At 40.8% G+C, this 23,102-nt stretch overlaps 1 protein-coding gene across 4 annotated transcripts in view; it reads right to left on the bottom strand.

The window, feature by feature from the left end:
- Positions 1-1,427: 1,427 nt before the first annotated feature.
- The window catches only part of ENTPD1 (ectonucleoside triphosphate diphosphohydrolase 1), a 97,049-nt gene continuing 75,374 nt past the window's right edge, over positions 1,428-23,102 (bottom strand). For all 4 annotated transcript variants that reach the window (XM_082722111.1, XM_082722110.1, XM_082722112.1 and 1 more), the window contains exons 8-10: positions 10,735-10,851; positions 6,204-6,341; positions 1,428-4,090 (exon numbers count right to left, since the gene is read on the bottom strand). In XM_082722111.1, coding sequence (XP_082578237.1) covers positions 3,884-4,090; positions 6,204-6,341; positions 10,735-10,851 — 462 coding nt within the window. In that variant the 3' untranslated portion in view covers positions 1,428-3,883. The remainder of the gene's footprint in view (positions 4,091-6,203; positions 6,342-10,734; positions 10,852-23,102) is intronic.

Genomic DNA, 23,102 nt, shown 5'->3' with positions numbered 1-23,102 from the left:
AGAGAGAGAGATCACAAATAGGCAGAGAGACAGACAGAGAGAGAGATGAGGAGAAGCAGGCTCCCTGCTGAGCAGAGAGCCCCATGCGGGACTCGATCCCAGGCCCCTGGGATCATGACCTGAGCCGAAGGCAGAGGCTTAACCCACTGAGCCACCCAGGCGCCCCTCTTGTATCATCTTTGAATCCAGATTACATTTTCCAAAAGTCATTCATCAGGTGTCTTGACCTGAATAACAGTCATCTCTGCCTTCACAAAGAAGGCAACAAAACCTGAGGAATAAAGTGAAATTCTGAGCTGAAATCTTAAAGAAGAACAATGTCTAAGAATATTTTAACTTCATATATAACAAATAATAGCAAGATGTTACAGTATCTATGGCTGTTTTTTTAAAAGTTTCCCCTCACTAGAAAGACAAAGTACTGCCTGTATCTTTTTAGATTTGAATGTATTTTTAGACACAGTGAAGTAGACTAGTCATGGTTCTCCCATCACTTGAAATGTAGCTAGTGCTGATTAAGATGTGCTGTAACTGCAATATATATAACAGCTTTCAAAACTTAAAATGAAAAACAAATATTAATAATAGTTCTTATGTGAACTACATGTTGAAATGATAATACCTTGGATATGGTCACTTTCTTAAACTCTTGTTAGCTCAGTGGTTTGATTGCACCTTCTTTTACTTGTTGACTGATACAATAGAGTGAAGTATACTTTTTTTTAAAGATTTTATTTATTTGAGAGAGTGTGAGCGAGTGAGAGAGCGAGCGAGCATGAGCAGGGGCAGAGGGAGAGGGAGAAGCAGACTCCCTGATGAGCAGGGAGCCTGACATGGGGCTTGATCCCAGGACCTGAAATCAAGACCTGAGCCGAAGGCAGAAACTTAACTAAGCCACTCAGGCACCCCGGAATGAAGTATACTTTTAAAAATGTCTATTTTGCATTTTATATTTCTTATTAATTTAAAAATTGGGTAAGGTGAAAATTTCTCTCCCTCTCTCTCTCTCACACACACACACATGCACACACACACTTGCATAACTTCATTTTTTTGTTTACAGAAGTAACCATTTCTGATGTTTTCCCATTATGAGTTCATAGAATAAATTTCCCACCTTCTAAGGAATGGTGGAGCCCAGTTTAGGTGAATGGCCAGGGAGGAATGGTAATCATTTATAACCAGTGGCCAATTCAATATTGAAATCAGTTGACAGTGACCCATTTTATTTGGCCCTTCTCATCTAGAATTTCCCAAAGCAGATTCCTGAACCTGCCAAAAAATCATGTTTCCCTGCAAAGGAAATGAGATCAGGTTGTGCCAGCTGATCTCTATGAGTTGAGACTTAAAACAAGTGGAATTTGACTCCAAATACCTTAATGGATTTTTTTTTTCTTGGACCCAGACTGTAAGACAAAAAAAAGGAATAAGAAAATATTTCAATTTATTGAAGGAAACTAGTGAATTCTAATTCCAGCTTGTTGATGGGCAGTGTTTAGAAAAGACAAAACAATAAACTTGGGTCAGAAGACATGAATTTGCATATCTGCTGTACCATGTACTAGTTTGTATGACCCTTATTTATAAAATGGAAATAGTACTTATACACCCCCATGGGGTTTTTTAGAATCAGAATAGAGAATGTGCGTGACAGTGCTTTGTATATGTAGACATAAGAAAGGACCTGCTGCTGGCTCTATTTTATGACTTTTTATTTTCATTTTTATTTGATGCAGAATTGCTGTGCAGGGAGCAAGCACTATAATTAAGAAGCCAGGAATATGGGGAATCCTTGATTAGTATCATACACCATGTACATTACCATGCATAGTACGTGAACAGGATATCAGTGTTGCCATGACAGCCTTTGTGGACTTAAAGCAATATTAAGTCACAAGTCCATCAGGGAACAGGTCGTCTGTCTACTTCCCTCTCTCCCATGCCAGTCAGCCCTATATTCATACAGAGTTAAGTGTGAGTTTAGAAGTTACAAGGAAACAGTCTAGTATATTTGGGAGAGAAAATAATGGTTAAGTGCATTGCAGGATTTTAGGTCAGCCACCTGGGCAAGTGACTTAACCTCTCTGAGCCTCAGTTTCTGGTTCAATAAAGTGGGAGTGGTAGTAGCTTCCTTCAGACTGTTGTAAGGATTAAGGGAGAAAATGAATGTAATGCACTTGAGCACAGAGCATGGGGCATAACAAATGCTCAATAAATACTAAGTTTAACAATATAACCACTAGCACTAGTAGAAAGAGTTTAAAATATTCAAACTTGGCTTCTCCTTCCTAATCCAAGTGCAAGTTCAATTGTGAGTGGCAGAAAAGAAAAACTTCGCATCCACAGTTTGTAAGCTTGTATTCACCTGGTAGTAAAAAAAATGACGTGGTTATTCAAGAGATATAAGGACATTTGGCTTCCAGTTTGTAGGAAAGCTTTTCCTTCTTCACCCCAGCCCCACCCTGCATTAGTTCAGCAGTCAGTCCCCAAATCCAGAGATGGGGGAGCTTGGGACAACTTCAGAGTAACACATCACCACCCCACCTGCTCACAGCAGTCATTAAAGGAAGCAAGTACAGGGTCTCTTCATGTTTCTGTGACAAGGTCCATAGCTGCTGCTTCTCCCACAAAATAGTCCATGGAATAAGTAAATAGAGCCCATACTTGTGTGACAGGGGTAGCAACCACACTTTCAGATTTGGTTCCTGGCATACTTTGATGAGCAAATATCATGACAGAATAAAGGCGTGTTGTAGCTTTCTCACTACATTAAACCCTGGGACAAAAAGATATGGCATGGCTTTTAAAACTCAATGGGCATCTTTGTGGTACAACTGATGAGCTTATTTGGCTGTCAACTGTAAGGTTTGTGGTTTGAACCTACCCAGGGATGGCCTTGTCTCCAGCTAATTTCTTGATGGGGAAAATATTCTGGAATTAGTGGTGATGGTTGCACAACAATGCAAATGTGCGAAATGCTGCTGAACTGTACACATTAAAATGGTGGACCTTATATGTATTACTACAATAAAAATAAAACCCCAATAGATGCACTGAAGGATGTATTTTCCAAACTCTTCATTGTAATTGTATTTTTCTTCCTGATGTGTATACCTACCATGTAGTATGCCCTGATAGCTGAATGCTTAGATGTTACATCAGCTTTTTAAAAAATCTCTGGTCTGGGGGGGTCCCACTCCATAGAATTTTGGCATCACTGAAGAATATATAACTCATCCACAACGCTGTTTTGGATTGGAATATCATATTAAGGATATAAGCACATAAATTCTCTTGCAAGACTCTTTGGCCCTGGCACATATTTGTCTACTCTAGAAAATTCTCCTGTGCAAACAGCAGGATGGGAATGAGATGGGTGTCTGCCCTCTCCAAAGGCATTGTATGGCATTCTTCATAAATGGGCAACAGGAGAAAGAAAGGGTCTGTATCAGTACAACTGAACAAGTTCCTGAGATCTTCTCTTGGCCGGTGCAGCTTACCAGCCCAGGACTCAGGACTCTTTTGAGTTCTTCGGGACAAAGTCATGATTGGGTTTGTTTGTTTGTTTGTTTGTTTGTTTTTTATAAAGCGGAGATCATGAAAGGTAACAGGTCTTTAAGACCCATACAAGCACAGGGTACAAAAGAGAAAAGTGGAGTTGGGAAGAAATCACAAAAGAGACGATGTCTTCTGGGTAGTCCTTGAGGCAGAAGGTGGTGAATACCTTCCATGGAAAGGCTTTAGCAAAAGCCAAGGAAGCTTCATGCTGGTCAAGACTGGCCTTGGTGAGCAAGGAAGGATAACCTTGTACACCACTGTGGAGGAAGGTGCTCCTTGGGCAAGTTTTTTTCTCACTTCAGCCAGCAGGTTTCAGCTGCTCCTGCTATACCGTGTCTTTCCAGAAGTATGAAGGCTTGTGAAAGATAAACACGCCTATGATGACCACTGCAACCAGGATCAGGGAGAAGAGAACCATGAGGAAGACATAGGTGGAGTGGGTCAGAGGTGCGGACAATGGCTGCTCAGCTGGAATCATGTTGGTCAGGTTCAGCATGTAGCCCAGAGTCCACCCGACATTGCTGCTCTGGATCTGCAAACAGTGGGGATAGGCTGTTGTTTCTGGTTTGAAGATGAAATGAGCTTTCATACAATCCCATCCATAACACAGCATCAGGAAGTGGAGAGCACCACGTTCAATTCTCTAGCTGGATTACTTTTACATTCTAAGCTGGGAATATGTTTGTGGGGAAAATGGAGCCTGAGCAAGTGATGAAGGAGAGTTTGGAGTCTCACTGCTCTATTCCTGAAATTCAGGGAAATTTGATGAATAACTGTCTAGTGCCTCTGCCTAGAAGAACTTACTTCAAACAACCTTTAGAGATTTGCATTCCTCTTAAGTGAATGCACAGGGAAGGGTGTGGAAGGCAGGATGGTGACAGAAAGCAGGCAAAGGATAAGACAATAATGATTGTCGCTGGTCTCTTACATCTATATCACCCAGGAATCTCATCCTTAAGTAACTAGGACGTCTTTGTGATTCAGTGAAGGAAGACCGGGAAATAATCCCAGCAAGTCAGTGTTACTTTATGGAAGTTGGAATACTGTCCACATGTTCAGAAGGGATTCTTCCTAAATGTTAAGACATGCTCTGGCCCTGCCATCTTCCTAGGAGTATTTTCCAGTCACCTCCAAACATACTGGAGTGTAGATAGTCTGTGAATAATAAATAATTTTGAAAATGTTTTTATTACATGAGTTGTACATGGTCAAGGTAGGAAAATTAGGACATACAGATAATCCTAAAAAGCAAAATAAAAGCCAGCTATATTTCACCACTCAGAAGTTGCTGCTATTATCTTTTTGTGACACATGCTTCCAGGCTTCTCTGTGCATGTCTTTTGCCTTACAAAACATGGAATTAAGTTATATGTAGACTTCTTCACTTAACAATACCTTTCTAAACATCATCTCATGTCTCTAAGGATCATCACTGACATGAACTGCCTTCTAGGTTTATTTTTACTCACTGTATCCAATTATTTATAGATCCTAGAAATGAAGTGATTGGATAAAATGACATGCATATTCTAAGGCTTTTAGCACATATTGCCACAACAGTCTCCCCAAAGGTTGTGCCAATTTATGTTCCGACCAGTTTCTGTGTAGAAATGCTCCTCTCCCCTAAACCTTTACCAGTCAGTACTGGGAACTAACAATTTGTGATGGGTCCTCTTCCCTTTATGGGGCTCAGGAACCTTGTCTGACGGCATGTATCAAGGAAGTTTCCAGAGTTAGAGGAGTTACCGCCTATGGTTTAGAAATACTAGATCATTCACTGAAGTCCAAAGAATACAAATCACTCACAAATTTGACACAGACATATCCTTCAGACAGACAAAAAAAAATTGTGATGAAATTAAAGAAGACTAGGAGGGAAAGATGAGCATTTGAATTAGTAAGGTCAATATCGACATGAGTGTAATGAAAATAGCATCCTTTAGGCTGCTACACCCCGGAGCCTCAATGTTTTGCTTTGCTTGAAGTCACCATATTTTAAAAAAGGGAGTTAATTGTCTTTGCCATTAGTGGGTATGGGTTTAAAAGGTGGAGAAGCACGGCTCTTGATACTTTTGAAGCAGGAATTGCCTATCGATGTGAAGGTTTCACTATGCCTGGATACCTGCAGGTGGCGCTATGGTAAAGAACAGCAGTGAGGTTGCTTCTGTAAATCTCTGGCTAAGCTTGCTAAGCAAAGACCCCCATTGACAATCACTCGTCTTCTTTCTGCTAAGCTTTCAGATTAGTCAACCTTGAAGCGACAACCAACAAGACCTGCAGTCCTTATAAGAAGCCATAATAATCATTTCCAGATCATGGAAGGGGCCTTTGGGATGAATGTTGAAATCAGCAAACAGAAACACCGAGACGACTGAAACACAGTTACATTTAAGATCTCACTGTTTTATAAGGAATTAGTCACTGCTGCATGAACCGAAAGAAGAGGCTCTCTCTCTCTCTCTCTCTCTCTCTCTCTCTCCCATAGCTCTCCTTGGTTCAGAACACAGCAGGGCTTGATACAGAATGTCAGCTTGGGTTAGAGGTGAAATGGTACAACAGGACACCAGACTGACTTCTACCTCTTTCAAGCCCAAAGCTGCCTCAGTCACCCAATCTCCCCACAACCTAACAAGTCCCCAAATTACCTTGCCCATGAAATGAATGTTCTTCCAGGAATCAGTTGTGAAACCATAGCCATTCAGAAGGAGAGAGAGGATGTAGGTTCCAGAAAAGCAGTATTCACTCAGGTACTTCTCCTTCACATCACCAAAATATGTCTTCAGCTGGAAGTGAAGTGAAAGAAATATCACAACAGGCACCTCCCCCACGGCCCCTTTCACCATTTGAATCCATCGAGACAGGAGAAAGGCCCACCTCACCCAGGCCTGAGTGCTGTCCTCTTTAGAGAGACCTGGGGATGGCGCTGCACTCCTTCAGTGGGTGCAGGGCTATAGTTCAGGGTCTGTTAAGGAAACTTTTCCTCCACTGGGTTCTGTGGGATAACAAGTGCTCCAGGAAAACAGTGGTTTCCATGATCTAGTAAGTTCCAAAACACAGACTTTCAGTATACTTCTTCACCCCTTCAGAAACTTCCATTTCACAATCACATTAACATTTTAAAAACTGAAAAATCTTGCATGAAAGAAATCCATCAGTCTGTTTAATCAGACTTTTCTATGTTCTTGACCAGACTCTGAGTTCAGAGAATCTGAAGGAATTAGTGCGTCTGAAGCATGTTAAAGAAAGAGTGTCATGAAAAGTCTTGCTTCTCATGGGGCGCCTGGGGAGTTCACTTGGTTAAGCGGCCTGGAGAGTTCACTTGGTTAAGCGGCTGCCTTTGGCTCAGGTCATGATCTCAGGGTCCTGGGACTGAGCACCACATAGGGCTCCCTGCTCAGCGGGGAGTCTGCTTCTCCTTCTCCCTCTGTCCCTACCCCACTCATGCTTCTTCCGTCTCTCTCAAATAAATAAAATCTTTAAAAAAAAAAAAGCCTTGCCACCCGATTTAGTACCTGGACTAACAGTGTTGGGGTCTCCCAGGAGCTTATTAGTCCTCACACCAGAACTACCAATACAGAATGTGTTGTTTAATGTGATACTCAGGTGATCACATGCATAGTAAATTTTGAGAAACCCTACAACACAGTTTAAGACATGTTTTGCTCAGCACTGCTAACAGTGCCAACATCTCACCTTCTGTCCTCAGCCCTTACTTGACCTCTTTTGTTGCTTATAAGTCATGCAAAGGGGTCTTTTTGAGTCCACATGTTTGCTCACCCTACTTCCAAATGAAGGCTGCCTGCTGACTCTTACCTCTCCTGTTGTAAATATATGCCCAGATGTCCATAGCTTACTCTGCTCCTTGCTGGCCCTCAGAGAACAACAGATGATAACATCTGTAGCTCAGCCCTATTCCTCAGCTCTTGAAAATGGGCATTCCCTCCTGGACACCTTGGGCAGAGAGAGAACTAATACTTGTTAAACATATATCAAGTACTAGGAATCATGCCAGATGCCTTATATATAGGACTCCCTGGCTACCTGCCCGCCCACTACCACCACCCCAATTTTGTCCAGATTTTTCTCTCTCCCCAAGTAACCCCTCATCTCTAAACTCCCTACCTGCTAGCTGGGGTCTGTTTCTCACTTGGTTTCTGCCAGCCCCCAATCTCTAAAAGGCTAAGTCCACACCTTAGCCTGCCTTGGCCTGCTCTGATGGAATTCTCTGAATGACCCAACATGGAACTTGTCTTTTTCTCATAGTCCTAGAAACAAACTACTCTTCGATCAGCTCCTCTGTATGGGGCATTCTCCCAAGACCTTGGTGTGACATCAGTGCCTATCCAGATCCTGCCCCCATCTTACAGTAACTGCACTCTTTTTTTTTCCTTTATGGAAAGACTTATCCAATTTGATGTAGTCTCAGCAGGCCTGTTAAACAAAAAACTGGTATGGAATTCCAAGAATCCACTTGGGCCAAACTGGAAAGTGCTGCAACCCACAGGTCTTTAAAAGCTGACCTCTCCCTTGGGGGAATGCCATTTTGGTCTAATTTTCCTGAATTCTACAAATTCCTACCCCCTCCTCCTGGAAAGATGTACATTGCCATGCAGTCTAATCTAATCTATCTAATCTAATAATATAATTACTATAATTACTATATAATAATATAATTAATTGACATAATTATGATAGTAGCCAAAAAATATGGAACCCAAAAGCATCTACCTGGTTCATCAGTCCAGATCTAATCATGTTTTTGCTTGTGGACTCAACACTATGTTCTCTCCAAATGGGAGGATGGTTTGCCTTTCTCTATCCTAACCCTATCTCTGCCAGTCTCTCCTCTCTCTTTGCTATTCCTAGGGCAATGGATAGTACCAGCTTCTCTTCTCCTTGCCCATTGCCCCTTATCACTCCCCCCAGATGAAGGGGCATGGCAAGTCTTCAAGAATGGGATGCTTTTCCCTAGAAAGAGTAATAGTCCATAAGTTTGAATGTCAGGACCCAGAATATACAGAAAAATCCTAGTTAGTAGTATACACAGAATCGTACAGCGTCAGTCTCATAGGCTGACCAGAGATCTTGAATGCACATATTTTCTGAGTGGAAAAGTGATTATTCTGGTTGTCAAAATTAGAGGGTTGCCGACCTTCTAATTAACCAATCAGAAGACAAGAATGATATGTCCCTTTCACTCTCCTAACCTCTCCTCAGAGACCCAAGGATTGGGGGCATCCCCAAGGATTTGGAGGACATCAACAGGGGTAGTTTGCATTTTATTTCTCCTGCTAAAGCAGGGACAGGCAGCACGATATAATATGTATAAAATATCTAGCTCACTTTTCAGCAATAAGATATGTCTAACAATTATCAGTTCTCTTTCGGCCAAAGGTGTCTAGAAGGGACATTCCCAAACTCTAGTCACACAGGAGTAGCAGGAAAAGAGTTGCCCTATAAGAATGTACTTGAAACCTATGCATTCCATATGGACAGACAAGGCAGTTGGGGAAAATGAAACCTAGGTCATAACACAACACCCACCTCAACATCAAGGCTCTGGGTGAGGTTCTAGTTCTCACTCTACAACTCCTCCCATCCCCTGTCAAAGACTACAGAATTTCTTTCAGGTGCAGACCTTAATGAGTCTACTTCCAGGACCTCTGAGCAGCAATTTGTGGCTTATCGGAGTAGACCTACAGGTCTGCATATAGGCATTGCCAACCTAATGTAACCTGATAAAATTAAAAACAAACAAGCAAACAAAACACGCACACACACACACACACACACACACACACACACAAACAGATGAGGGTAAAGAGAAAAGATGTGATAGAACTTTCACATTGAACAAGAAGTAATTTTTCTCCCCCCAGGGACATCTGGGTGGCTCAGTCAGTGAAATGTCCAACTCTTAATTTCAGGTCAGGTCTTGATCTCAGGGTCATGGGTTTGGGCTCTTTACTGGGCTCCATGCTGGGCACAAAGCCTACTTTAAAAAAAATTTTTTTTTTCCCAAAAGCAGCTTAAATCTACCTCTGTCACAGGCATGCATTGGGGTTGTTTCAAGTTGCCTCAACTCCAAGATGCCCACCTTCCTCCACAGATCACTACTAGCTGCAAATGAGACATTTCAAAAGGCTCTTTCGAAAAGCCCAGAGTCCTCTTCCTTCTTATTCTAACTCAGACAAAATATGGAGGAATAAGTCCATACCTCCGGTTCTTGCACAACCTTCCTTCCTCTGTCAGCGCCAAGGAGGCAAGCATCCATTTCTAGTTAATTACACCTACTCAGAATGAAAGTACCACTCAAGTGTGCAACCCTGTCAACTTAAAACAGCTGCCCCTGGGCACCACCCTCAGCTGATCTGTTTTGATTAGAGTAGACCCCATACCTCTCTCTTCCCTGGAAACTTTCACCAGGTAGTACTAGATCTTCAATGACTCAGTGCCTCAGACAAGAAACATCTGTGCTTCAAATTTAAGAATAAGTAGGAGGTACCTGGGACGTAGGCACGAGAAAGGGTCTTGCCACAATGGTGTTTATAGCAGATTCTGTGAACTGTTGTGTCTTCCTTGCTAATAAAACTCTGATTTGGGGTGTGGGGAGAGGAATGTGTGACAGTGTACCCAGCTCCAGAGCGTAGCTCACGCTGGGTCTGAGGGTCTAAGCCAGTCCTAAAATCCCGCACCCTGCTTTCCCAGCCAGTCCCAGCTAATGAGATGTCAGAGAAAGAATGCTAAGGAGTTTCTGGGGTAACTGATGCTTTCTTGTAAAATGCAACAGATGTATCTGGCTCTCCCCTTCTTCTGACCTTGAACATGAGTGATCTCTGAAGCCACATCTTGTGTCTGTGAAGAAAGCAGCCCTAATGATAGAACTGAAGAAGGAACGCCTGAGACAGAGTCAAGCTGTTGACCTCACACCAGCAGCCGCGGACTGCCAGACTTGCTCGGTATCAGGTGAGAAAAGTAAAGGTGTGCTGGCTTTAGCCAGTATATGCCCAGTTGTCAAGAAATGCCCATGCACGCACTCCGTGATGAGTGTGCCCTCTGGGATCCTCTAACGTCTTTGCTGGGTCTCCGGGTAGCAGGACTTGATGAGCAGACTCCCATCCTCTGTGCTTGAAGGCACAGAGAGATACCAAACAGCTGCTGTTTCTCATCACTTACCTCCTCCCAAGGCTGAGAACAGAACTTTTCCATAGTGTCCGTCATCTTTTCCGGTGAGGGAGTTTCCTCTGATGTAAAGTTTAAAAATTCCATCACATAATAATAAGCCGAAAATGCCTGCAAGAAAAAATGCAGTTTTGCACTGTGTCCAACATAGAGGGACACTGGTTCACTCTCCAGAAGGGTGAATCCCTGGCGAAGGTGCCTGGAAATCTCTGTTGAGTACATTAATGAACCAAGTAATATTCCAGACCCAAAAGTTGTTTCCCTCCTAGAAGAGGTGTTACTTTGTTGTTGTCATGCTGACATGCATTTCTGAGCCACCTGGTAACTAACTGTCTCTCTAATTTTAATGGAAGAGTCAGGAAGAAAGAAAAATGAGGGGAGATAAAAAGAAAGAGGTTAAAAAAAATCCCATCTTTTAAAAACTCTATTATATAGGAGCTTTTAATAAATAAAAACTGGGAACGTCTATACAAAGACATTAAAAGTGGTCTCTAAATGGCAATTGTAAGGTGTTCTTTCCTTTTCTGCTTTTTTGGCCTATTTCTAAAATGTCCATGTACTTCTTTCTTTAAATAGTCAACCTTTATTTAACAAATATTTATTGAAGTCTATCATGAACTAAGCATAACTGAAAGGTTTTTAAGATCATGATCATATGTGAGAACTACGGAAAAGAGTACAAATGAGTAGAAAGGAAAATACTCCATTAAAATTCACAGGATAGGTGCTAGGAAGCGTTTTCTACAATACTGAATTCCATGTCTTCCCTTTCCACTCCTTTTTCTCACCCTTCAGTTGAACTTTTGTCCCCCTCCTCCACTCACCTACCCACTCCAATGGCCACTTAAAAACAAAATGTATTGGGGCGCCTGGGTGGCTCAGTGGGTTAAGACTCTCCCTTCGGCTCAGGTCATGATCTCAGAGTCCTGGGATTGAGCCCCGCATGGAGCTCTCTGCTGGGCAGGGAGCCTGCTTCCCCCTCTCTCTGTGCCTGCCTCTCTGCCTACTTGTGCTTTCTCTCTCTCTGTTAAATAAATAAATAAATCTTTAAAAAAAAAAAAAAAACTGGGGGTGCCTGGGTGGCTCAATGGGTTAAAGCCTCTGCCTTTGGCTCAGGTCATGATCCCAGGGTCCTGGGATCGAGCCCCACATTGGGCTCTCTGCTCAGCGGGGAGCCTGCTTCCTCCTCTCTCTGTGCCTGCTTCTCTGCTTACTTGTGATCTCTGTCTGTCAAATAAATAAATAAATAAATAAAATCTTTAAAAAAAATAAATAAATAAAAATAAAAATAATAAAAATAAAAAAAAAAAACCTAGATCACTTTACCCCTCAACATAAAGTCTTCAATGACTCCTAAATATATGTAGAATAAAGTCCAAACTCTACCAGGTCTCTCAAAGCCAGGCAAGCTCCAACCCTTCCCACTTTGCCAATACCACCTCCTACCACTGCCACCTGCACACGCCACCCCCCAGGCCTTCCAGTCACTGCCGAGCTTTGCCTCTCTGCGGTGGCACACCTGCTCTTCCCCCTGTAGGGATTCCCTTCACCTTGACTCATGTTTTCTAATCATCCCCCTGGACTAGGACAGTGGTCCTAGGACAGTCCCTTTCACGGGACTCTGCTGCTTTCTTCCCTATGGTTGCCACAGTCTAATTTGCTTTTGTTTGTGTTTCTGGTCTTCCATCTGCTTGCCCTCTAGAAGGCCAGTGCCACGATGGCAGCTGAATCTGCTTGAGCCGGCATGGCACCCGGCACATGGTGGGAGCGCTAATGATGTGTAAGTGGCAGGAAACCACTCTCGAATTCCTAGAGCATGGCCTTGAAGGTAAGAGACGCTGGGTGGATCTCTGTTGACTGAGAAACTGGATAAATCCAGAGACTAGATAGCTCCAGTATGCATAGCCAATGCCCAGAAATGTACCCACCTATTAATTAAAACTACTCAAGAGTATTTTTTCTAGTGAACTGACTGTGGGGCAGGAAGGAGAGGAGGACTTTTTAGGGTGTACTTTTAAATGTTTTATTTTTGTTGTGTAAGAGCATTTAACATGAGATCTACCCTCTTAAATTTTTAAATGTGCAATACAGTATTGTTAACTATATATAAGGACAAGATTGTATGGCCAATCTCTAGAACTGAATCATCTAGAGTAACTGAAACTTTATACCTGTTAATGAGCAACTCCCCATTCCTCCTGTCCTTCCCTACCATTCTATTCACTGAACACATGGAATGTCTTTGCATTTGTCTTTAATTTCTTTCATCAGTGTTTTGTAGTTTTCAGTGTACAAGTCTTTCTCCTCCGTAGTTAAGGTTATTACTAAATATTTTATTCCTTTTGAGGTTCTTGTAAATGAGATTGTTTTCCTTTCAGATAGTTCCTTGTTAATGTATAAAAAAGCAACTTGTTTTTAGATATTGATTTTATACCCTGCAACTTTACTAAATTCATTTATTCTAATGGGTTTCTTATTTTTCTTTTTTTAATTGAAGTATAGTTGACACACTATTTTACATCAGTTACAGGTGTACAACAGTGATTCAGTGTGTCTGTATATTATGTTAGGCCCACCACAAGTGTAGCTTCCATCCTTCACCGTACAGCACTAACACAATACTATTGACTAGATTCCCTATGCTGTACTTTTGTCCCCGTGACTTACTCATTCCATCACTAGAAGCCTGTATCTCCCATCCTCCTTCAGCCATTTTGCCCATCCCCCGCCCTCCCTCCCCTCTGGCAACCACCAGTTTGTTTTCTGTATTGATGAGCCAAACAGGTTTCATGTGGTTTTTAGACTTTAGGGTGTTCTTTATGTACAATCTTGTCATCTGTAAACAGAGACAATTTTTACTTCTTTCTTTCTGATGTGGATTCCTTTTATTTCTTCTTGCCTAACTGCTCTGATGAGTTCTTCCAGTACTATGCTGAATAGAAATGGTGAGATTGGGCACCCCTGCCTGGCTCTTGATCTCAGAGGAAGAGCTTACAGTTGTTACCGCTGAGTATGATGTTGGCTGTGTGGTTTTATACCTGACTTTTATTGTACTGATGCAATTTCTTTCTGTTTCTACTTTGTCGAAACTTTTTTATCATAAATGAGTGTTCGACTTTATCAGATGCTTTTTCTGCATCTATTGAGATGTGTAGTATTCATCCTTCATTCTGTTCATGTGCTGTATCACACTAATTGATTTTTATGTATGGAGTCATCATTGCATCCCAGGGATAAATCTCACTTAGTCATGGTATGTTATTCTTTTAATGGACTATTGAATTCAGCTTGCCAGTGTTTTGTTGAAGATTTTGCTTGTTCCAAAGTGTACTCTTTAATTTCCACATACTCGTGAATTTTCTGGTTTCCTTCTGCTATTGACTTCTGGGTTCATTCCACTGTGTAGAAAAGATACCTGGTATAATTTCTGTCTTCCTAAATTTGTGAGACTTGTTTTATGACCTAAGATGTGACCTGTCTTAGAGAATAGTCCATATGCACTTGAGAAGTTTATATATTCTGCTGTTCTTGGGTGGAACGTTCTATATGTGTCTGTTAGGTCTATTTGGTTTATAGTGTGGTTCGAATCTGTGATTGTTCTATCCCATATTGACAGTGAGGCACTGAAATCTTCTACCGTTATGGCATTGCTGTCTCTTCCTCCCAGCAGTTCTGTCAATGTTTGCTTCAAAGATTCAGGTGCTCTGATTTGGGCATATATCATATATATTTATAATTAATGTATCTTCTGGATGAATTATCCTGTTATCATTCTATAATGTCCTTCTCAGCCTCATGTGACATTTCATGACTTACAGCATATTTTGTCTGATATAAATATGGCCACCCTTGTTTTCTTTTGGTTGGCACTTGCATGGAATATCTTCACTTTTGGCCCATGTGAGTTCCTTAAATCTAAAGTAAGTTTCTTATGTGACATATAGTTGGATCTTTAAACTTTTTGTATAGTTCGATTTTTTTTTTATAACAAGCATGTCTTAAATTTTATAATAAATATTTCTCTAAATTTCATTTAGGAACATTTCAAAAGACTTTCTGATATTACTCCTTGAGCTCATTCTACCAGCAAAGGGCTTAATGACTTAAGAATCTAGAAATTCACTTGCTTTTGCTAAGGTGTGACATGTGTTTTTTAAAGAAATAAAAATTATTTTAAAAAACTTTTAACAAACAGGGGTACCTGGGTGACTTAGTTAAGCATATGCCTTCAGCTCAGGTCATGATCTCAGGGTCCTAGGATGGAGCCCACATCAGGTTCTCCACTTAGTGGCATATCTGCTTCTCCCTCTCCCTCTGTGATCACTCTTAAATAAAATCTTTAACAAAACATTAAGAGAAAATTTGTGTAGGCAGATACAGCAAAATACTGGACCATCAGTGGGGTACATAGCTTGTCAGCATGAACTCCTGGGTCTGTGCCACTGCCTACCCTCAAAGCTCTGCATGCCATGAACTCTTGAAAATTCTTCCCTGACCTACAGATGTTTCCCTTTAACATCTCAGAATCCTGCTCTTCTTTATTTTTCAACATACGAAAATTGCCCTCTTCTTTTCCTTCAAAATACATATGTGTTAAAAATACTTATTCAAAGGTAACACACGTTTATTGTATAGAATTTAATTAGTACAAGTTAAAAATAAAAGTTACTCCTTCATCTAACCATCTCCTAGAAAAAAATACTTTTAATAATTTACTGCTTAATCCCTGTTTTACATATATATGTAAAACATTAAAATATATATATATTTACCTAAATATCATTATTAAACACATTGTTTTATAATCCTGCTTGGTTTCACTTGATAATAATACAATATGGGCAAGTTTCCCTGTAGATTTTAGTTTACCCATTTAAATGACTATAAAATATTATTATTTATGGATAATCTCCTATACATGAATATTTAGGCTTTCTAATATTTCACTATTATAAATAATGCTATAATGTATTTGCATCTCTGTACCTTTTCTTGAGATGATTTCCTTGGGGTAAAATATTTGGTCAGAAGGCAAATATATTTTGTGAGTAGAAATATGCACTAAAAGACATCAACAAGAGTGTTCATAAAACAGTACATAATATCCTCAAACTGGAAACAACTAAAATGTCCATTAACTATAGAATGGATAGATAAATTTTAGTGTGTCCAAGCAAAGGAATACTCCATTGCAATGAAGGAAAGAGCTGCTGTTAAACACGACAACATACATAGATCTTAGATAATACTGAGTGAAAGAAGTCAGACAAAAAAGAATATATATTTTGAATCCCCAAACTGGCAACACGAATCTATCATGATAGAAGTCGGAGTAGTAGTTATCTTTGGAGGGGGCTTATCACCTGGGAGAGAGGATAAGGGAACAAATATCCTGTATCTTCACCCAGTTGATGGATTCCAAGTGTTTTCCTCATAAACTATCAAGCTGTGGCCTTAGAATGTGCACACTTTACTACAAGTGTATTAGACCTAAATTTTTAAAATATCTTTACATATCTCATGAGGTCTTTTTTTTTTTAAGATATACTTGTTTATTTTAGAGAGACAGAAAAAGAGTGAGGGGAGAGAAGAGGGAGAGAATCCTCAAGCAGACTCCCCGCTGAGTGTGGAGCCTGACGTGGGGCTCAATCTCATGAACCATGAGGTCACTACCTGAGCTAAAACTAATCAGACCTACTGAGCCACCCAGATGCCCCCTTATAAGATCTTCTTTCAAAAAGGTTGAATCACTTTATAACTGTAGGAGGTAATTTTTCCCTGAAGCTTAAAATATGTTCTATTTTCTATGAGTCCCACAAATCTTCCTTTTTATGTGCCCCTTAAACAGTGTTATTCATTTATTCTAAAACCCAAAATCATTTCTTTCTAAACCCCTGAAGCACATCTTCATCTTCAGTTTTCCTAAAATCACCACCATTTCCCTATACTGTAGAAATCTCTGGGTTTACAGACCATAAACCTCAAACAAAGGCATCTAATGATCACAAAGGTGATTGTTAAGCTTAGGGGAAAAACCTTCTAAAATACCAGAGGTGGGGCACCGGGGTGGCTCAGTGGGTTAAAGCCTCTGCCTTCGGCTCGGGTCATGATCCCAGCGTCCTGGGATCGAGCCCCGCATCAGGCTCTCTGCTCAGCGGGAAGCCTGCTTCCTCATCTCTCTCTCTGCCTGCCTCTCTGCCTACTTGTGATCTCTGTCTGTCAAATAAATAAATAAAATCTTTTAAAAAAATAAAATAAAATACCAGAGGCAAGTCTCCTGGCTGCCCACATGGAAAAACCCATTGAACTACTTTCAGGTCTCTGAACACACTTCATGCTTTCTCACCTTCAGGCTTCTGTGCATACTGGACATATCACTAGAATATTCCAAATACTGACATTCTTTTACTGAGAATATACAATATTCCAGGCATTCTAGCAATAATATATCTAGCAGGCCTAAAAATGAAAAGATGAAATGTACACCACCTGTGCCTTCCAGGCCCTCGGGATGTAGTTGGGGAGGCAGATATATCAATCTATAAAGACAATACCCATTCTTGCCAGCCAAAATATTTTTTTAGATTTTTATTTATTTATTTGACAGATCACAAGTAGGCAGGCAGGCAGAGTTGGGGTAAGGGGGAAACAGGCTCCCTGCTGAGCAGAGAACCTGATGTGGGGCTCGATCCCAGGACCCTGGAATTATGACCTGAGCTGAAGGCAGAGGCTTTAACCCACTGAGCCACCCAGGCACCCAATTTTGTGTAACTTTTAACCTACGCAGAATGCAATACATGCATTCCTGTTCAATTTAACAGAGCTGGTTTCAGTGCGACATCTATTATCTCTCAAATTTTTGTGGTATCAATTACCCACTCTCCTCCCTGCTCCCCCAGCTTTAGAGCATATCCAAGGGAGCTGTTTACTTTGACATGGCTTGTAAAACTATGCTCATTAAAATCACCAGTAACCTCCTAATTGGCAAAATCAACAGCCTTTTTTTTTTTTTTTTTTTCATTTCCCCTCTTCTTTCTTTTGGCTGCACATCATGCATGTGTTCACTCAACAACTATTGTCTGAACAACAACTATGTTCCAAGCAGTGACGGAGGCAGATGAAAATCCTTCCCTTCTAGTGGAAGATCGTGCAACTCAAACAAGTAACAAAGGGTATGATGGTCGGGTAAATAAGTCCTATAAAAATAAAGCCTTTTGTTACTTACTCTACATACATAAGCCTTTATTCAGACTAGAGAAGCCCACAGAGTAAGCATAGTTCATTAATTTCTTCCAATCCAGATCCACTTTATTTCGGGGTCATTTTTTTTCATAAGAACTGTTGCTTAGTAATAAAACTGACACTCCTATCTTTATCATGTTTCCCGGGAAACAAATCCGGAAAAATAACCCAAAGCCAAGTTTGTAAGGGAAGAAAGGGGGTTTGTCAAATCATTTTTCCAAAGATCCAATCCAAAACATATTGCTAGCACTTTGGAAAAAAGATTAAATGAAGCACCCATAGTCACAGAAGGGACATGTATTATAGTCTAGTCACTTGTCCCAGACTGACCACCTGACATGTCCCCTTCCCCTCCCCCCATCTAACCTGATTACTCATGCTAACTCACTTCTCTAGCATGGCCTGCCTGCTTTTATTGTTAGATATTAGGTTCGCTCTGCCCTGGCAGGAAGCATCTTAAAGGCAGACGTAGGACCAGTTTCACGGTCATTTGTCTCTGGCACATGTGTCTACATTTGCTTTCCATACTTCTAAAGAGACTAGCCTCTAACATTTGTTGGTGGCATTCAGTCCCAGCCATTGCCCTGCTAAGGCTCATGGCTCTACTTGAATCTCTACTTTCTATGTACCTTTTGTTCTAGATTAAGGGCTCTTAACATGGGGCTCACAGGTCCATCTCAAGGAATCATGATGTCTTTTAAATTGTACGCAAAAACTTCAGAACGCCTTTATATGTCTATTTTCTTGTTTAGACAATTGTTAGCTTTCCATACATTCTCCATAAAGTCTTGTGATCCCTTAAAGAGCTAAGAATGACTGGTCTACTGAAGACATTACACTAAGTGAAAAAAGACAAGTATATGATTCCACTTATATGAGATACCTGGAATAGTCAAAATCATAGCGACTCAAAGTAGAACGGTGATTGCCAGGGGCTGAGGGGAAAGAGGAGTGGGGAATTCGTGTTTTGTTTAATGGGTGGAGTTTCTGTTTGGGAAGACAAAAACATCTTGGAGTTAGATGGTGGAAATGGATGTACAACAATGTAAAAGTACGTAATGCCACAAAACTGTACTCTTATAAGTAGTTAAAATGATAAATTTTCTATTATGCATATTTTAACACACACACACACACACACACACACATGAATGGCTGGTCCAGACAATCTTGATATTTTACTTCCAGCTGTTGGCCTTGACTGTGCAGGTTATGGTTTAAAGTCCTCTCTCAAAGTAGAATCAAATGAACAACATGCAACTGTAGAATGATGCCATTATATAAAGAATAGAAAAACAAAATAAATACAAATATGCCCTTCTAACTATGACAAACATCTGAATCAAATTTGAAGTAAGGTTTTTAAACTCTCTTTTATAGATTTTTAAAAATTTCTCAGATAATAATGTTATTTTCATTTCATATTCCATATATAATAGACTATAGAAATGACTAATTTCTCTGCAGCCACAGTAGAGAGTAAGTCATAGAATTAGAATCAAGAGCAGATCCTGCTTGCTGTCTCTGAGCTGGGAATGTGTCCATTCATCTTTCTTTCTTGGACAGTTGTGCTCCAGAGTAAGGTCATCTCTTTCTCTTCCTCTGCTCCAGAACCAACCCATTCATACTCATATTCATATTTATTTTTTCATTTTATCTGTCAGTCTTTCTCAAAGTGTTCCATGTGTCAAGGCCTGATGGTTTTCCTGTCTGCATATGCTCTTTAGAAACCCACTCACTTGAGTTTAATATCTAATCTGGCCTCTTAAATCCCTTGGAAAGGTCTCTTCTAGGGTGGAGTATTCCTTACACTAACATGCATTAGAATTTAATCAAGAAAAATTAAGTGTTAATGGGATGGGTTGGTGAGGTTTAGGATGAATATTTTTTCCTTGATTTATTTATATTATGTAATGAAAGAAAAACCTTAGCCCTATTCAGAATGCTACTATTTTTTTTTTAAGATTTTTATTTATTTGACAGAGAGGGTGAGAAAGAAAGAGCACAAGCAGGGGGAGCAACAGACAGAGGGAGAAGCAGGCTCCCTGCTAAGCAGGGAGCCCAACATGGGACTCGATCCCAGGACCCCAGGATCATGGCCCAAGCTGAAAGCAGACGCTTAACCAACTGAGCCACCCAGGCACTTCCAAAGGTGATTCTCAAGGGAAATGCTGACTCATTTCTAAGAATCCATGACCTTGCCTTTAGGGACTGGGGAGATGCCCTATGCCGTATACTACTGAGGTCAAAATCTGTGATCAGCTTCTTAATTTCCAAATTAGGGATTAATCTTACTATGTAAACCTTTACTTGATTGGTGTCTATAACCTGTGGGCCCATATTTAAGCAGCAACTGAAAACAGTAACACTCTAGGCCATCGTTAGAGAACATAGAGCCTCAGAAGTTCAGCTCCTTATCTTCCAGCTTCCAGCTTAGATAATATTTATGGAAGACGACCTGAAAGATGTATGTCTCCTCTTTTCCAGCCACTCTGAATTCTTTCTTTCTATCAAGTTGAGGATCTATCAAAGACCTCTACTGCCTTAGTCCATCACAGAATTGCTATGACTGAGTTGGCTTTTTAATATTATGCCTCTAGGTTACAGTTGCTATAAGAAATTGCTATTTTAAGAAATATGGTTGAAGATATTGCCTAATAAAATCTCCTTTATAAAATATCATTGAGAATCAATTTCAGAATATCTGCTTTGCCCTGGGACTGGGTATGCCACACATAATGAAAACTATATTTGATTATGTCTTATTTTTTCCCCTTGGCTAGTAGGAAGCTCAGTGCTAAATACACAGACACATAAACATGCAAATATATGTATACCTATGGAAACAAGTTTTTAATGTTCTTTAATTTCAGTTCGCTCTTGAATTTGTTTTATATTCTTTCTTGTTTATTTAAGTGATATGATGTGATCTTTTAAAAATTTCCTAAATTACCTCATAAATAATTCCCTGCAGATGTTCCCTGTTCCTTTTGGGTGTTTCTAATTTGCCTACAAATTGGATTCTGCCTAGCAACCAATGTAGCCAAATGAAGAAAAATGACAGCTTTTTATACTCTATTTACAGAGTAAGAATTAAATCACCAGTGCTGAATGCAACTTTGGCAAATAGTCCCTCCCTAAAAATGTGGCTTGAGAACACCTAGGCTAACTGGTCCTGGAAATAATTGGAATGCAACTGCATTTTTGTGTTGCAAATAGTTATGCTTCCAGACACAGGACTGGGCGGTGGGAACTTCTGCAGGTATAACAGCCTAGAGAAAGGACTGTTAGGAGAAAGAAATAACCTTACTTAGGACCCACCTGGTGCTAGGGTGTGTTGCTTTCTGCTATTGGCAGTGATATGCTAGAGGTGGCTCTTCCCACTCACAAGAGCTAGCTGTTAAAATTTGAAGAGTTCTGTGAGCCCGCTGATTAAGCTAGACCATGGTATGAGTACTTCTACCACATAAACTGGCAAATGTCACAAAGCAGCCACTACATCCCCAGAGAGCTGGTTAGTAGACACTTACCAGTCTGCTACCATTGATTGGCTTATCACTCACAGCTAGCAATGAGATAGGCACTTCTGTCCTCATTCTATAAATGAGGAAATAGGCTCAAAAAGTCTTTAGACCTTAGGGAGAAATTACAGATGGAAAAACAAGTTTTGTAACAGAAACTGACAAAGCAGGAATAGGTACAGGTATCATGCTAACCCTAAGGGCTATATTCAGAGGAAAAAGATCCTATTCAGGGGAAAGCAATGAGCTAATCCAAGAAGATTGTCAAGCTGAGGTACAGAAGGCTGTGAGGAGACCAATTTCAGTGAGGGACTAAGAGACCAAACAAAGACATCCCAGGGGAGCTCAAGCCTCCTTCACCCCTTTGAGCTTCACCTCTCCCTACCTAGGTTGGAGGAATCCCTTTCAAAGGCAAGAAATTCCCCTACTGCCATCCTCAACAGAAAGGGTTTGCTCAAGCTTGAAGGCAGGAATTGGGCTATATTTCCCAGGAGGTGAAATGTTAAAGTCAATACACGGGGCGCCTGGGTGGCTCAGTGGGTTAAAGCCTCTGCCTTCGGCTCAGGTCATGATCCCAGTGTCGGCATCGAGCCCCGCATCAGGGCTCTCTGCTCCATGGGGAGCCTGCTTCCCCCTCTCTCTCTCTGCCTGCCTCTCTGCCTACTTGTGATCTCTGTCTGTCAAATAAATAAATAAAATCTTAAAAAAAAAAAAAAGGTCAATACACAACAGTATTTTTCCTTTCCTTCAGAGGTAATTCCTATCAGGGACTGGAATGAAAAGGGCCCTTGGCTGTCCCAGCATCCCGAGCCACCTTCCTCCCTTTCATGGCCCTCTCTTCTATCATCCAGCAGATTCAAGGCAAGGGTGTTGGCCCAGAAAAGTCCAACATGGGCAACCAGTGCCAGCTTAGGCATCCAGGTGAGGTTCTAGTTGGTTCTGAATTTAGGTTTAGAGCTAAATAATCTCCAAGTATTACTCTGCCAGGCATTGTCCTGGCATGTTATTTCCCTCAGGAACCTCGAGGCGAGGAGTAACTGTGGTCTGGGCCATGGTAAAGGTAAGCCTGGATCAACGGTGCCACCCATTGTTGTTTTCCCAGAGATGATAGGAATGAAGAGCTCATATAGTTCTCAAGTGGCAAAGCCAGATTTTAAACCAGGTACAATTACTACAAGGACTGTGCTTTATTCAGGGATCTCTTTCTGTGACAATGGGCTGAGCCAGGAGACTTGGGAGAAACCTCTCCTTCTGGGGTCCCATAGGAAAGTTGAACCTCCCTTCTCACATGCTGTTTTCTGAAAAAGGGAGAAAGAGTGTGAAGGCAGACAAAAGCCTTTGTTTCTATGTATGATATCTTAAGTAATTAAAAAGATAATGCATATATGTTATTTAGTCTGTAACTGACTCTTGATTGGTGGTAAAGAATTTTGCAATATTCTGCTAAACTATGATTACAATAATGCTTTGTATCCAGGACCAAAATATGAAATTTGAATTGTGAGTAGATCAAGGGGTACCTCTTCTACCTCTGCTCAAATATTTTATCTTATTTTAGAGTAATTAAGAAGGAAGTGGAGCTGGGATTCAAAGAGCCCC

The sequence above is a fragment of the Mustela nivalis genome, assembly GCF_964662115.1.
Source record: "Mustela nivalis genome assembly, chromosome: 2".
Classification (NCBI taxonomy): domain Eukaryota; kingdom Metazoa; phylum Chordata; class Mammalia; order Carnivora; family Mustelidae; genus Mustela; species Mustela nivalis.
Note: the sequence above shows the minus strand (reverse complement) of the source record. Positions and strands in the feature narration are given on the sequence as shown.